Genomic DNA, 15,190 nt, shown 5'->3' with positions numbered 1-15,190 from the left:
AAGTGTCAACACTTCAGTTAATCAGACAAAAGATTAAATTACTGCTTAACTCACAACAATTCTACTATGATATATTATGCTTTTTATGGGTTTTTTTTGCATGTATTGTTGCACCCATGAATGGCACACCTTAAGCTTATTTTGAAGAGGAACCCAGGTAACTTCCGGTCCTTCCTATATCGAATTGTCTCGAGCTTGATGCGGCTCTTTAAAGCCCCACCCTGAAAAACGCGAGGTGTTCTGCCCAGACATCTTTCTGCCTCCGTGCTGCACCGGTCAGGTGGTGAGGCTCGGACGGCCCTTTCATCTCCTGCGAACCAGCACGTGGGCTCCAGAAAACATTCTAGAACTATGAACGAAACCACAGGTCCAGGTAGTTTACTAATGAAATTAAAGTACCAGAACCCACTGAACATCCACTCTGATGCATCTAAACATTTAGAGGCTCAGTTCACAAAATACAGATAAATACATAAACAAATAAGTCTAATCGTGTTGCTGTATTCAGCCATATATGCATCCTGTTACGTTGTCATGATGCAATTCCTCACTGGGAGATGTAGACAACATCTTAAATTATGATATACGTCATTTTATATTGTGTATAGCCTATATACAATATTATATTTGAGGTGTTTCACAGTATAATGCATTTTCTTGGCGAATCAAGACACTATGGATAATTAAAAAATAAAATAAAATGGCAGAAATGTCTTTTTTTTGGCATCCAGGAAATAAAATCACCACATTATAGATGATAAAGTTGACCTGTCATGGTGACGTCATACACCCAGAGATGACACAGAGAGATAAATGGTATTACATTGTATATACAGCATGTCATCATGTTGCCTATCTCAAAACTAAAAGTAGAACTCTCTGCATCGTTCACGCGTGTGAACGGAGCCTTCTACGTCTACATCATTACAAGCAGCACACGCTAGTTGAGGCTGAGGAGGTGTGAGGAGGATTTCTGGGGCGATTTACTCCTAATTAAGTGCACTTTGTCAGGCCGCTCGATGTTTGAATTCCCAAGTCGTCCGTGTCTAATTTCCGAGTCACCATTGCTGAGTCACAAGTCATTACAACCAGAGGCCTGTGTAGCAGTGCACACAAGTAGAGGACGGTACCCAGAAGGGGCGTTGTAACAGAGGCAAAGCAAATGTAGTAGTATGAGGAGAATACTAGCAGTGGTGGTAGTTTGTTAGTTATATAACAGTATTTAAGGAATTTCAAAACTATATTGGTACCGCTTTCCAAAAAGGCATTTCTTCCGGTTGTAAGTTGTAACTTATGACTTAATTAAAGGTTCATGAATAATTGATTTATGTTGCTGAATACATCAGCAACAAACCATTAATAAATGCATCTTTAGGGCTGTAAAAAAAAAAAGACCCTTTTGGTGAAATTGTCTTGTAGAAAGTGGTGCCAACGTAATTCCATGAGGATAAACAACGATGACCGGAGCCATTGTCTGGTCCTCGCAGTCGTGCGGTTTCATCTCTCTGGAATAAATACAGTTTGCTCCCATATCTTTCTGGAAGCACGAGCAGAGCCGCGCTGAGCTCTGCAGTTTCACTCTGCAACGACACAAAAGGCAACTCTGAATTGTCCTCGCGGGGCAGCCAATGAGGTCAGAGCAGCGGCGGCTCCGAGTCCACCAGCAGGCCGGCCGCTGCCAGTTTCCAGCCGGACTCCCGTGGGTGTCGGGGGAGGGGTTGGGGGGGGACAGGACAGGGGGCAAAGAGAATTTTCCAATCCGTCACCATTGTACCAATTGTCTATAAAGATTCATGTGCGGGTGAAGCTCTGCCTTCACAGGAGGGCTATCAAATTCCAAATCACAGTTCATGAAAGAATCCAAACAAAGACATGAATGACTCGGAAGATTTCAAGGTAACAACTCCACATCTAACTTCCTCTCTGGTATCTTTAAGCACAACGGTGTGAGCAGACACAGCAGCTTTGGCTTCAGAGATGTTGCTTGTTTTTATTTGGACTTTTGGTTGTGCCTTTTTTAATGTTGAATCCTCACACTCTTCATGCAGACTTGACCGGCTCTTAACACACTTTTCTTTTCTTTTTTTTATTCCAGAGTAGAAGCAAAGACCAAATAGATGGCACAAGGATGAGCCTGCAGAGCAACAGGAAGGGGGTGAGGGTGACGGGGAAAAATGTACCTCGAGTGGATTGGAGCAGCAGAAGAGGAGGTCCGTCCATCGTCCACTCTCCCACCAGCACTCCTTCACCTCCAGACGCCCCCGCTGTGATCGCCATCGGCCCCCTGCCTCACAGGCCCCCAGAGCCAGTTGATGATCCCGGGATGGACGAACCTGCCGCCGGGGAGGATTGGAACACAGAGGCGTCCTCTCAAACCGGCGTGTCCTACGGTGAATCGGGCGTCCCCCGGCAAACCATGGAGGAGCTGAAGACCCTCCTGAGGGACAGTCCTCTGCTCAGCATCCGGGGAAGAGACGACGGGAAGCCAGGGAGTCCTTACACGTACCTGCATGGCAGCAGCAGCAGCAGCGGCGGCGCTGAAGGCGGCGGTGGAAGGCCCGACGCTCGACAGGACGATGGGAACCCCAACAGGATGTTCAGCACCTTCAAACCCCAGTCTGACGCTTCCAGAAGGGGGCCCAGGTCCAGAGAAGGCACATCTATTCAGCAGCCTTCCGCCGTGGATTCATCCAGCTCAGTCAGGTCCGATAACAACACAAATAGGCAGCCTGGAGTTAGGGACAACACATATGCAAGCGGCGGCTCCTGGGGAGAGACTGGAGCTCCTCATACAGGTTGGTGAAGCTTTGGTTAAAAGCCAAGTTTATCCCGGATGTAGTTTAAAACGGATCTTCTCTTACAAAGTTAAAATAGAGCAAATAGAGTAAACATAGCTTCAGTTATGTGAGGACAAACGTTAAAAGATGCTCTTGTCTCCATCTTTGTCTCATCCCAGTTCCTGTTTTAAGTTGGACTGAACCTGGACACAGTTATTGATGGAAATGGACTTCTTAAACCTAAAAACTATATCATTTTTTTTACTTGTGGTCTTTTTAACTGATTTGTCAGTTTTGTAGAGTTAACTTGATCTCCAGCTGAAGGATCCAAACTTCTTTTCATCCCCAAGAGACTCCTTAATCTTTAGGTTTATTTGGATCTATGGTTTGTTTTCTCTGCCCAACGGATACTGGATTTTTGAGGCAGATACTCATGTAGATATTTGACAATATATATTGTCAAATATATATATATGAGCTGATATTTGCTTGTTGCTGATATATATATATATATATATATATATATATATATATATAAACTCCTCTTCCACAGATAACGGACACGAGACTGTCGAGATCTTTGGGAACCAGATGTTCATTGCAGCCATGGAGCAAATCAAGCAGCAGATCGCCAGAGAAAACATCAACTTTGTCCGCTTTGAGGCCACCGACCTCCACGGGGTGTCCAGGTCCAAGACAGTGCCTGTCCGCTTCTTCCACGTAATCACCTCACCTGTCTTTCTGTATATCTATCCATCATCCATCTATCTGTATATCTATCCATCCATCCTTCTACCCATGGTGTTCTTGTTTCGTTTATTTGTGTAAAGGCCTTTACTCTCAAAAAGGGTATATTTCCCCAAAACATGTTAAACGAATGCTTCAATACAAACATTGCGTCCACAGGAGAAAGCGGTGTATGGGGTACCGATGCCCAGAAGCTACTTGGAGCTGACCCTGAGCCCTAAGAGCAACGAAGTGGACAACGCCAGCACCGCCAACTTCAGCAGCGACGTCCTTCTGATCCCTGATCTTTCCACCTTCAGGGTCTTACCCTGGGCCGAGCAGACCGCCCGGGTCATCTGCGACCCCTGCACGGTGACAGGAAGCCCCCTTCGCACGTCGCCCCGCCTCATCGCCAAGCAGCTCCTCGGCCAGCTCCAAAGCCTCGGGTTCTCCCTGCACTCGTCCTTCACCTACGAGTGCTGCGTCCTCGGAGCGCCGGACCGGATCGGACCAAAGACCCTCCTGTTCCCGGCCACCACCCTGCTCGGCAACCACGACCTGCCGTTCTTCCAGCAGCTGGTGGAGAGCATGTACTGCATGGGCGCAGACATAGACAGCATCGCGTCCGCAAGCGGCCCCGGCCAGATGGAGATCAACCTGAGGCCAGAGTTTGGGATCGCCGCCGCAGACAGCGCCTTCACCTTCCGCACCGGCATCAAAGAGATGGCTCGAAAACACAGCTACATTGCCAGCTTCTTCACCGACGACGGGCTGTACAACGCCGGGGTGCTCTCTCACAGCTTGTGGGACGCAAACGGGCGACGAAGCCTCTTTCTCAGCGGGGAGAAAGCCGGCGAGCTTTCTGAGATCGGCAGAAAATGGCTGGCCGGGCTCCTCGCCCACTCCGCTGCCCTGAGCTGCCTGATGTCGCCCGGCCTGAGCTGCCGGAGCCACATGGCCAAGACCATCAAAGACCCCAAACGGATGCTGTACGCCACATGCGGCTGCAACGACAACAGCAGCTCCTTCAACATCAAGTGTCACGGCGGGAGGGAGACGCACATCGACAACAAGCTAGGCTCAGCCATGGCCAACCCTTACATCGTGCTGGCCGCCACCGTGGCCGCGGGACTGGACGGCATCAGGCGGAACCTGAACTTCGACGGCGGTCTGAACAAAGCCCCCTGTCAGCAGAAGGACTTCGCCGTCCCCGTGAAGCTCGACGACGCTCTGGAGGTGCTGGGGGAGGACCACGTCATCCGCAGCACCCTCGGCGAGCCGTTCATTCAGTACTTCATCGCCATGAAAAAGTTTGAGATTGAGACTCAGGAACTGGACGATGAGAGGAACAAGTGTCTGGAGTATTTCATCTAGAAACCCTCTCTGTTGTATAATATGGGAAACACGCTTCCACACAAATAAAAGCATGAAAACCAGCTTGAGTAGCTTTTCATTTTATATATTATGTTATGATACTTTATTTAGTCCCACAGCGAAGAAATTTGCTGGATTATTATCATACGGATTGTAGATATTTTTCAGTTATTTCAAAATAAAGTACACCCTCAATGTGCAAAGAAGTTTTGTTGACAATTACTTAAATATATTAAAGTGTTTTAGAGAAGAAAGCAACAATATGCTGGTTCACTAATGCTAACAAATTGTCTTTCCATCTTTAATCTCGTGAGTGTTTTTTACTTCCTGGTGTTTAATGACAGTTACATCCTCTTGGAGGCGCTAGTGTTTCTGCTGACTTCAAGTCTTGTTTCTCTGCAGTCTGAGAGAGGTACTTAGAACTTACTAAGAACGTCTCCAACATTTTGGACTTGGCATTGCCCAGACACGGCATATTTTTGTTACCCGAGGCCAACAGACCATTTGATTTATTGCTTTGGTCGTGTGATTTTTATTTCATTCTACTTTTATTCATTTTGGATATTTTAAATAACTTGTAGAATTCCAAAGTCTGAATATATTTCAAAATGAAAAGTTCATTGTTACTTTTAAGGGTATTCTGGCATTATTATGCTATAATATTATCATTATGTCTGGGGCGTAAAATTATGTTAAAAATTACAATAATATCGTTCATCGCAATGATAACGGGGCCTGCCTACCATGAGGTGTGATTGTTTTCTAAGCTGCTGTTTTATTCAACGTTGAGTTTACTTACCTCTAGTGGTAGCTCCCCATCCATGCAGACAATCTCCCTGTTATGTGCCCAGGAGTTTGAGAATGAAGGCTATAGTGCTGCTCCATGCATTGAAAGCCAGAGGAAATGTGTCAACAGGCTTCACCGTGATCAACTTTCAAAGAAACTATTTCATCAGCATAGGACCAATAAAACCTGTTTACGGTGATAAAGTCATTAATCGTGAGTCTTTAAAACAAATACCTCATTGGTTTCAGTGAACTCTTGGTTTTAAGGCTACACTTCCGTTTGGTCAACGTGGTTATTTTGTATGTTAACGTCTTAACATCCAACGTCAAAATCGTCAAAACATGAGAAAATGTACAACATCAAGCCGTGTTACAAAAACTATATTTCACAAATGAGACAATGCAAAAGTACATGACAGGATAAGGTTGGTGGTATTACTTTTTTTGGGGGTTTTGTTATGTTCAACAAATTACATGAAAAGTCCAAAACCCACTTCTTCCTAATATAGATAGATTTAAAAAAACAACAACAACAACACATGGTCAAAAATATATAGTTTCATATTTAAATAAAGATCTCAGTAATTTCCTAAAACAGCCGGTCACTGTACTTTTCATCAGACAAACAGGAGGAAGTAGTGGATTTATTGGGGACTATTTTTAGCAGCGGATTAATCCCCATTTGGTGCTCTAGTGAGCAGTACGCTGTGTGTGTGTGTGTGTGTGTGTGTGTGTGTGTGTGTGTGTGTGTGTGTGTGTGTGTGATTAAGTCAAAATAAACTGTGTTTTTAATGGAGGTCAATGGCAAAGAAGCAGAAGAGATGCCTGGAATAGAGCTCAGCTTTGAATGGAAGATGTGTTTTTTGCTTTGCTTTGTCTGGCCCCCTTGACATGTACTCATGTTGTACGAGAGAAACAGAGAGTTTGTGCTTTTGCTTTCTTTTTGCTGTATGTTTGATCATTGCTTGCTTATCTCTAAAATAAAGGGGAATAAATCAATCACATTACAGTATCTGTGTCTCTGTGTGGGAACGCATGGGTCGCTCACTAACTTTGCCGTCGTTGCTTGAGCCCGGCGGGCCGTCTTCTCGTCCTGCGGCTCTACTTGTTCTTGCCTATTAGATTTCCTACTCGCTGCATGAATCGTCCCAGTTTGTTGTCAGTGGCACTTTGTGTCTGATACATGGAGTCGTGCCTGTTCAGGGAGGAGCGTCCGTCTCTCTCCGGGGGCGACGCGCTCGATTTATCCAGAGGAAGACTTTCGGCGTTGAGCAAATACTCGAACCGACTGTAGACTTTCTCTTTCCTGGGATGGACAGTCGCTCCCTCGTCGTCCAGAGCGCTCCTCGAGCCTCGCTCCTGCTCCCCGGCGGGGCTCGGCTTTTTTTTGCTTGAGCGCTTAGGAGATAATCTCGGGAACGGAGACTTATGCTTCTCCGTCTCCGACGGGCCGCTGAGAGAGCTCTGCGACCTGGAGGTGCTCGGCGATTGACCTTTCTTGGTCGTTTGCTCTGCCCCGGGTGACTGCGATTGGTCCGCTCGGCGAGCTTGGCTTGACCCCGAGGAGCTCAGCGACCTCAGCGACCTCAGCGACGCCTTTCTTTGGAGGGACTTCTCGTCTTTCTTGTGCGCTTTCTTTTCGTCTTGTGAAAGCATGGAAGATACTTTCATCCTTAGGGAATTCTTCCTTTGAAGGGGCGGCTCCTGGGGCTGTGCTTTCTTTTTCTCCGTTTGACCACTCTTAGCTTCCAGTGAGTGCTGAGATCCTGCAGACGGGTTTACGATTTTGGGGGCCGTTTGTACCTCATTGGATGTTGATTTCTTCCTCTCCCGTGGAGCAGCTGAGCCTGAGCTGTTGGCTGCCTTGCCTGGAGGGCCGAGGCTTCCTCCGGCTTGACCCTTGGGCTGCGATTCAGCAGGTACGCTGGATTCAACAGAGTTCTCCTTTGGAACGACTTTCTCGTCTTTGCAAATCTCCTCACATCCGTCTTTGAATGCAGCCGAGTCCGAACTGTTGACGCGTGAGCCCTCTCCTTTCTCTTCCGGGATCTCAGTCAAGGACTCCATCGCTCTTGGGTGTTGGAGACCGCTGGGCTGCAGATGAGAGAGCTTGAGCGATGGGTCGTTCAGTGTCATTTCGAAATCGGCAGCGGAGGTCGTCCTGGAGAGAGGCTCGTGCCAGTCGTACGTCTGCGTTGTCCTGCGATCTGGAGCCATCGCAACGTCGTAGTAGGAGGCGGAGCGCTGGCCATCGGTGTGAGTTTGCTCTCTTTTGTCGACTTCCTTATTTGGCTCACTGTCTTTGTGGTTGGCCGGTTCCACGCTGTACCCGTTTTGCGCGTTCGGCTCTAATTCTGCCACACTCTGCCTCATGTCCAGACCCCACTTATACTTAGGTCTTTCCTGAGTCTGATACGCAGACCTCAAGGACTCTTGGCTGTGCCTGAGATTGTTGTAGTCCTGCAGACTGAGCCTCTTCTGCCTCATTTCCTCCATCCTGGACTTGATGTCCCTCGACCTGTTGTGAATCAGCTGCGACTGATGCTCGTTTAAGCCTGTGTGACTGCTATACGGAGATGTCATTGGCGTTATCGCGTCACACGATGCATCCAGAGGCACGTCGCTGTCGTTAAAGTACGCGTCCATCTTCCACCGGTGGAGGGAGGTTTCAGAGTTGAACGGGATCAGATTCTGGTCTGCTCCGTAGCGAGTCTGGTGCCTGAGGTGGTGCTGAGACAACCTGTTTGGTAGCAGCATGTCGCCGCCGCCGCCCCCCCTCGGGTTAGGTCCCGTCTTCTCCGGAGCGAAAGGGACTCCGATGTCCTTGGTCCCAATCCTCAGCCGAGTCAGGGAGCTTAACTTCTGCAGTTCCCCGCCATAGCTGTGTCCCCGCAGCAGATTCCCCATGTCGAAACAGTGAGACTGATGCAGCCTCTCCTGCACGCTCAGGCCCCGGGTCATCACGCCGCTGTTGTTGAACCGGTCGTCCTGAGCGCCCCTCATGCCGTGCGTCACTCTGGGTCGCATGTGAAGTTGGTGGAGGGCGAGCTGGCTGGACTTGGGGCTCTGTAGGGCCACAGTGTCTCTCAGGTACTTTACAGATAACCTCTCCCTGGATAGGATGGTAGGAACTGTGGAGCGAGCGTACAGTCTGCGAAACTCCTCATCATAGGAGCCGACCAGCTGACCGGTGATCACCAGCGCCATGCTGAGGTTGATCTTCTCAAACGACCACGTGTAGCTGAAAAGGGAAAATTCAGTCATCAGAGAGCCAGCAGAGATGATGATGAAAAGCCCTTCACAACCTTGCCCCTTTCGGACCTCCTGCACCGGCACGCTCCCAACCTCAGAACCTCCTTACCCCCCCTACTCTGTCCAAGCATCGGACCTGGGGGGGTACAGGGCCTTCTCCATTGATTCTCTAAAGAATATGATCACGGATTTTGGTCGAGAATCTTCTAGATGCCTTCTGCATGCATTCGTACCTGGCACCCACAAATGCTTTTCCTTATCCAGAAAGGACACCCAGACACAGGAAGCATGTTACTGATGTAAACAGGGTCCAATACCAATACTGGATTTGTGGTTTCATCTCGGCTGACTGCTGCCAATCGTGGGAGATCTTTCATATTTCTTTTGAATTTCTTCTTTTTGATCTTTATTGTTGACTGACTCACCTGTAGGTTCCATACAACACTGTTCGGCAGTCCACCAGAAGGAATCTTTGCTCCAAATCTCCCCGAAACTTCACCCCGGACTGACACTGGTACTGCTGCCCAAGAACCGTCCGAACACGGATGTTCTGGTGGAGAAAACAAACAAAAGGAGCCACAAGGTTACAGCCAGAACAATGTGTGTTTTCAAATTGGTAAATTTGTTTTTACGTGCACCTGCATAACAGGTTTTTGGCCACTTGGGGGCAGCGGAAACAAGTTGTGGACACAACACTGACATATTATCTTTTTTTTAACTTGGTAGTTTCCTATTTACACTTTCATTCAGCAGACAATGAGCGGTGTCAGTACGACGGCGTATTGTATGTAAAAAGAAAAAAGATAATTAAAATAAATAAAATACAGAGCAGGCGGAGGAGGGTAATATTCAGAGAAATAAAGTCAGAATTTATGAGAAACAAATCTGAGATCAAAGTAGTTTATGAGAAAAATAAACACAATTTTATAAGAAAAAAACTAAACAGGGAAATATCTGAACGGCTCCTAAAACGGTTGAGAAAAAACATGTATTTGATGTATTTAAGTTGGAGTTCTACAAACTTGTGAATAATAAACATAGATCTGGTTAGCTCATGCTTTAATGCTACACTGGTTACAGAAAATGAGCCAAACAAAGCTCTTCAGTACACATAAAAATGGCCGCCGCTCTGTCCATCCTGTTGATTTAAATTGTAATTCTACTTCTATGGTTTGAACAGTGTTTGTAAAGGTTTAGGAATCTAAAATGTAACCAGGTTCATAAATCCACACACACCCTTTGTGATCCTCAACATGACCAAACCCGTGTTTCTCTGAGGAAGGTTTTCAATTTTTTTATATTTATGTGGCTACCGGCTAAGCAATTAGATCTCAAAGCCTCCACTGTGTTCTCGCTGACTCACTCGCTGTTGTTTGGACTGTCGAAACATCGTCCTGACGCTGCCTAACAGGAAAATCCAGAAAAAACAGATCTGTCCTGCGGCTGCTGCAGTCGTCTCGCATGATAATGACGGACTGGGAAACGCTGGTGGAACAACAGCGTTTTCACCAGGGTGTGTGGAGCAAATGTCAGACTTAATCCGCTAAAAAGCTCCTGCCAATAGAAGAAAGGTCAATGCCAGAGGCGAAGCTTCCTCCGGCAGCAAACACTGGAGGAATACCAACATGCCAAAATACTGGCGGAGGAGCGGGAAGATCGCTAGATTTATATCCATATTTAGATATATATTTTTGTATCCAAAATCCACTCCTAAACCTTTGACAATAACATGTCAGCAAAATGAAACAAGAACTTTGAACCTGGCTTCATCCAATGTTCAGATATCTTGTAAATGTATGCAAATTGGCACATATTTAATAAGAGAATGCCTCATTTGCATATTTAAACAGGGCATTTTAAACATGAATATGCAAATTGAGTTGATTTCAAGTTTTTCCTGGACATTAGACGTCTCCTACTTCACCGTGAAGTCGGTTCTCAGTGCTCCAGCGCTTCAACTTTCTACATCACACTTGTAGTAGTTACAAGTTGGACCAGGAATCGACTTCCAAACTATTTGTGACGTCACAAACAATCGGATTTTATATAAGCACAAACGTCATTCTGTAGGAACAAGAAGAACACGTTCTATTCTAAGAATTGTTCTCTATCTAATGAAACATAGACACCACCCATGCGCGATGCTTCCAACAACAACAAGTACATTTTTGTGCGGTATGTCAGCTGCTATTGAGAATGAGAGAAATCCATTTGGATTTAGGGACAGAAAACTGTGATGGTGGTGGAGCCACATTTAAAATAAAATTCAACCACCTGTTTCCAACTGACGCTGGCGTTTATTTTGAAAGGCTTTTTCTTTTTTAACCTTCACCAAAGTTGTTCTTTAAAATCAAACGTGTGGGCTGTGATGCCGTCACGTTGTCCAACTTGATTTTCAAACACTTGGTGTCCACATACGTGTCATACACACGCGTCACAGTTTGACACGTTCAATAGATTTTCTCTGAGCTTTTAGGAGACTGAAATCCACTTCTTTCCCCAAAAAACATATTTTTTCTCATAGACTTCTACACAACCAGAGGAGTCGCCCCCTGCTGGTCAGAAGAGAGAATGCAGCTTGTAAGACACTTGGCTTCACTCGGCAGAACCGGAGGTTTTTGCCGCCTATCTTTAGAGTCACAACGCTATGAATTGTGGGTAATTCCCTCAAGAAATGTTTGCAGACATGCGGACTAATAGATAGAACTCACGCAGGGCTCAAGCGACAGCCCTCTAAGTGTGGACATTTGGGATTCGGGCCATCGTCGTGACCTTCTCACCTTGAGGTCTTGGACGTTGATGCCCACCTTCTGTGTCATGGTGAGGAAGCTCTTGAACTGGGAATCGTCCAGGAGGATGTAGACGACCACTCCCCTCAGCGTGGCCGTGACGATCTCTTTGAAAATGTCCACGTCGGTGAAGACGTCCATCGCGATGGCGATAACCTGGAGACACGATGAAGATTTGGGAAAGCTTTGAATACAGAAACATCAAGCGGACCCAAAGATTAAAACAAGTCTGAGGAGGCAAAGTTATTTTAATTCTTGATTCATTACATATATATAAATGACAGGCATGATACAAAAGTTTTACCAAGAAAAACACATTTTGAAGTCCAGATTCCTCGCCTTGTGAGTGTGAATGGATGAGTGTGAATGAATGAATGAATGAATGTGTCTGGGTGTAATTAATGAAGTTCAGAACTAAAACACATACCGCAGGTTTAACCCTCTAAACATGGATCTGAAGACGTGACATCTCCTCTTCTCCGTTTGATTTCATATTTTTGATTCAAGACATTTCAAGACAGATTGAAAAACAGCTCTGGTGCCGCGGAGTAGTGAGAAGAACAGGAAGGCTAACCGAGTGGTTAAAGAGTTAACGCACCAGATATACATCTTTATGAGGTGAATCCTTAATCAGGCATGTTGTATCAGATAGATGAATTAAAAGAGGAGCGGTTCTCTTAGCAAATACAAAAAAAAAAGCTCCACTGAAATCACGTCAGATTTATTTTCCTGTGTGCTTAAATAACGATCGGTTGTTTACAATCCGTGAGGACATTGAGCTGTGCATTTCATCAATCGTTGTCAGCTGGATCTCTGTGGAGGGAAAGCTCACTTCCTGCACACACACACACACACACACACACACACACACACACACACACACACACACACACACACACACACACACACACGCGCCCTGCTGTAATCTCTGAGCTGTTGGTTTCAGCTCTGGAGAGCCGGTCGTCGTCACGACGTGTGGAGAACGTTCAAGCAGAGACACGTCGGCTGATTAATGTCATGTGTCTGAAAGTGAAACGCGGCCTCTTCACGTTAACCTTTTCAGACTCTAATCACAGCTCAGTGTGCACAGTAACCTGCAGCCTGTTGCACTGTGTGTGTGTGTGTGTGTGTGTGTGTGTGTACCTCCTGCAGCGGTGGGACGTTCCATCGTCTGTTCTTTGAACAAGAGTTACGACTAATAATTCGCCCGGAGGTATTTACTTTTTCCTCGCTGTCCTGCCGGCTGAAGGATCACGGTTCTCTTCACAAAGTGACTACAGCAGCAGCAGCTGCTGCTCAGCTTTCTTCCCCAAAGTCCAATAACAGCTGAGACGACTCAGATATCGCACCGAAGTAAACGCCTTTGAATCCACACACACAAGTAGAAATCGTGCAGTTCAAATTTCAAATTTTGCAACTTTTTAGCGGAGTAAAAAGCAGAATATTTGCCTCAGAGATGTGTAGTCGAGCAGAAGTATAGAGTAGCGCACAATAGAAATACTCCAGTACAAGTACCTGAACATTGTACTTGAGTAAACATACCTAGTTACATTCCACCACTGCTTTGTATTGTTGCCAGATGAATACCTGCGTTACGTTATTGTTGATCTGTCAGCTACTGTGCTTTGATGTCCACATCATTTCATTTAATATCATTTAATCTGTAGCTCCTGTGAGCCCACACACACACACACACACACACACACAGTTTCCAGCACACAGAATGATCTTTTTTTTTTTCTCCTTTTAGCGTGTAATTATTATTATTTTTTTATTATTTTATCGCAGCGAGCGAGCGACTGCAGGACCATGGAGAGGCGGCACAGGCTCTTACACGAGCACTGAGTCAGATGAAGCGCATCTATTCAGATTGTTGTGATGTGTTTCTGCATGTCTCCATCTGAACGAGGCACCTTGGGAACTGAAAACCAGGAATTTCCTGGTCATAAAAAAAATAGATACAATTTAAATAAATGGTTTTCTCTCTGTCACTACACAGAGCCGGAGAGAGGGAAACACAGAAGAACTTCTGGCTCAGCTCCTTCACCACAACACCACTGCTGATGGAGAAGCTCGGCTATTAATACTCTATAATAAAAGTGGACTTCTGCATAATGAGTGCTTGTACTTTTGACACTAACATTGTATCCTTAAGTCAGGGGTATTTTTAGAAGGTGGTATTACTACAGCGTGCTGTGTATGCAGAGAAATATGTAGCGTGATGCGTGTTTTCTTTCGCGCAAAGCAACGCCTTCCATTGTGCGTTAGTAAACGCCTTTGTCCTCGGCGTGAGGCATTGTGCCTTCCGGAGACGGGAAGATGAATCCGTGCCGTTCGGATAAGATGACTCCGACGGCGTTTATTCCAGGCATTCAACAGTATTGTGTTCTCACCTGCCTCGCCTCCTGTATCTGTTTGCGAATCACTTCTTTGATGGTCGGCGTGTTTTGTCGGGGCGGGTTGAACAGCAGGCTGATGCTGGTGTCCTCGCTCTCCAGGGACACCTCCGGCCAGCCCAGCTCCAGGTCGGGCACCTCCTCGTCCGACTCGGTCGGGAAGTAGGTGGAGGGGACGGCCTCGCCCGTGACCCGTTTCCCCTCGGACGGGTCGTCCTCCTCCTCCGCGACCGGTAACTCTGCATTGTCGAAGATGAACAGGATCTCCTCCTCCGACAGAAAGTGGCTGATCTGCTCGGCTCGGAGGAACTCCTCGTAGGCCTCTTTGCCCCCACACAGCAGGGCGTAAATGGCCAGGCGGTAGGACTCTTTGTAATGCGGCTGGACGTAAACCGGACTGTTGTCTTCCTTCAGGGAAGACAGGCAGGACAGATTGGACTCCATGGCTGCCAGATCCCCCTCCTCTGAGTCTCAACGCGCAAAAAAAACAACTGGCCTCTCCTTCACCTTCAGGGGGGCAGAGTGTGACAGTTAGACGTGCAGAAGTTCAGACTGCGATGAAGCAACACACCGAGGAAAGTGAGGAAAAAGCAGATATGTAGAGTGACAGCGTTGAAACCTGTCCGGCAAGTCCCGATTCCCCACAGGTAGGTAAATAGCACATGAGGTGACAGTATGATTCTCAAACAGACTTACTTCATGACGCAGAGTCCTGAACCCTGAAGAAACAGCTTCAAAAAGAAGAAGAGCCTCCAGTGAGCCTGTGTGTGTATGTGTGTGTGAGTGTGTGTGAGTGTGTGTGTGTGTTTGTGTTTGTGTGTGTGTGCGTCCTCTCTGCAGCATGAACCAGCCAGCGGCACTAAAGGTGTGACGGACAGCTCGTCGTACCTGGCTCCACTGACTGCTCACAACACAGCAACAAGCCCCGCCCATATCTCAGCTCACCTGGGTTTCGGTGAGCGGGAGCGAAGGTGTCGTTTATCTGTTCAGCCGTCAGGCTGAAAGAAACACTGAATGTTTCCTTGCTGACGTTCATTAACACCTTTAAGGGTTGTTTGTCGTCTCATGTTGGCCGGTTGTCCCCTTTAGT

General features: G+C 46.7%; 2 protein-coding genes across 2 annotated transcripts; one reads left to right on the top strand and one right to left on the bottom strand.

Moving 5' to 3' along the window:
• Positions 1-1,872: 1,872 nt before the first annotated feature.
• On the top strand, positions 1,873-4,877 carry lgsn (lengsin, lens protein with glutamine synthetase domain). The gene is made up of 4 exons (XM_068727519.1): positions 1,873-1,896; positions 2,096-2,795; positions 3,331-3,497; positions 3,684-4,877. Exons 1-4 carry the CDS (start codon positions 1,873-1,875, stop codon positions 4,875-4,877), a joined length of 2,085 nt encoding a protein of 694 aa, XP_068583620.1.
• A 1,231-nt stretch (positions 4,878-6,108) lies between these two features.
• LOC137885300 (protein FAM83B-like) lies at positions 6,109-14,972 on the bottom strand. The gene is made up of 5 exons (XM_068727513.1): positions 14,797-14,972; positions 14,098-14,607; positions 11,696-11,860; positions 9,341-9,465; positions 6,109-8,904 (listed from the first exon to the last, which is right to left on the bottom strand). Exons 2-5 carry the CDS (start codon positions 14,542-14,544, stop codon positions 6,765-6,767), a joined length of 2,877 nt encoding a protein of 958 aa, XP_068583614.1. The 5' UTR covers positions 14,545-14,607; positions 14,797-14,972; the 3' UTR covers positions 6,109-6,764.
• Between the last annotated feature and the right edge of the window lie 218 nt (positions 14,973-15,190).

This window comes from Cebidichthys violaceus, unplaced genomic scaffold (assembly GCF_023349555.1).
Source record: "Cebidichthys violaceus isolate CVI_PGR_0920_01 unplaced genomic scaffold, fCebVio1.0.p SCAF_4, whole genome shotgun sequence".
NCBI classification, from domain to species: Eukaryota; Metazoa; Chordata; class Actinopteri; order Perciformes; family Stichaeidae; genus Cebidichthys; species Cebidichthys violaceus.
Note: the sequence above shows the minus strand (reverse complement) of the source record. Positions and strands in the feature narration are given on the sequence as shown.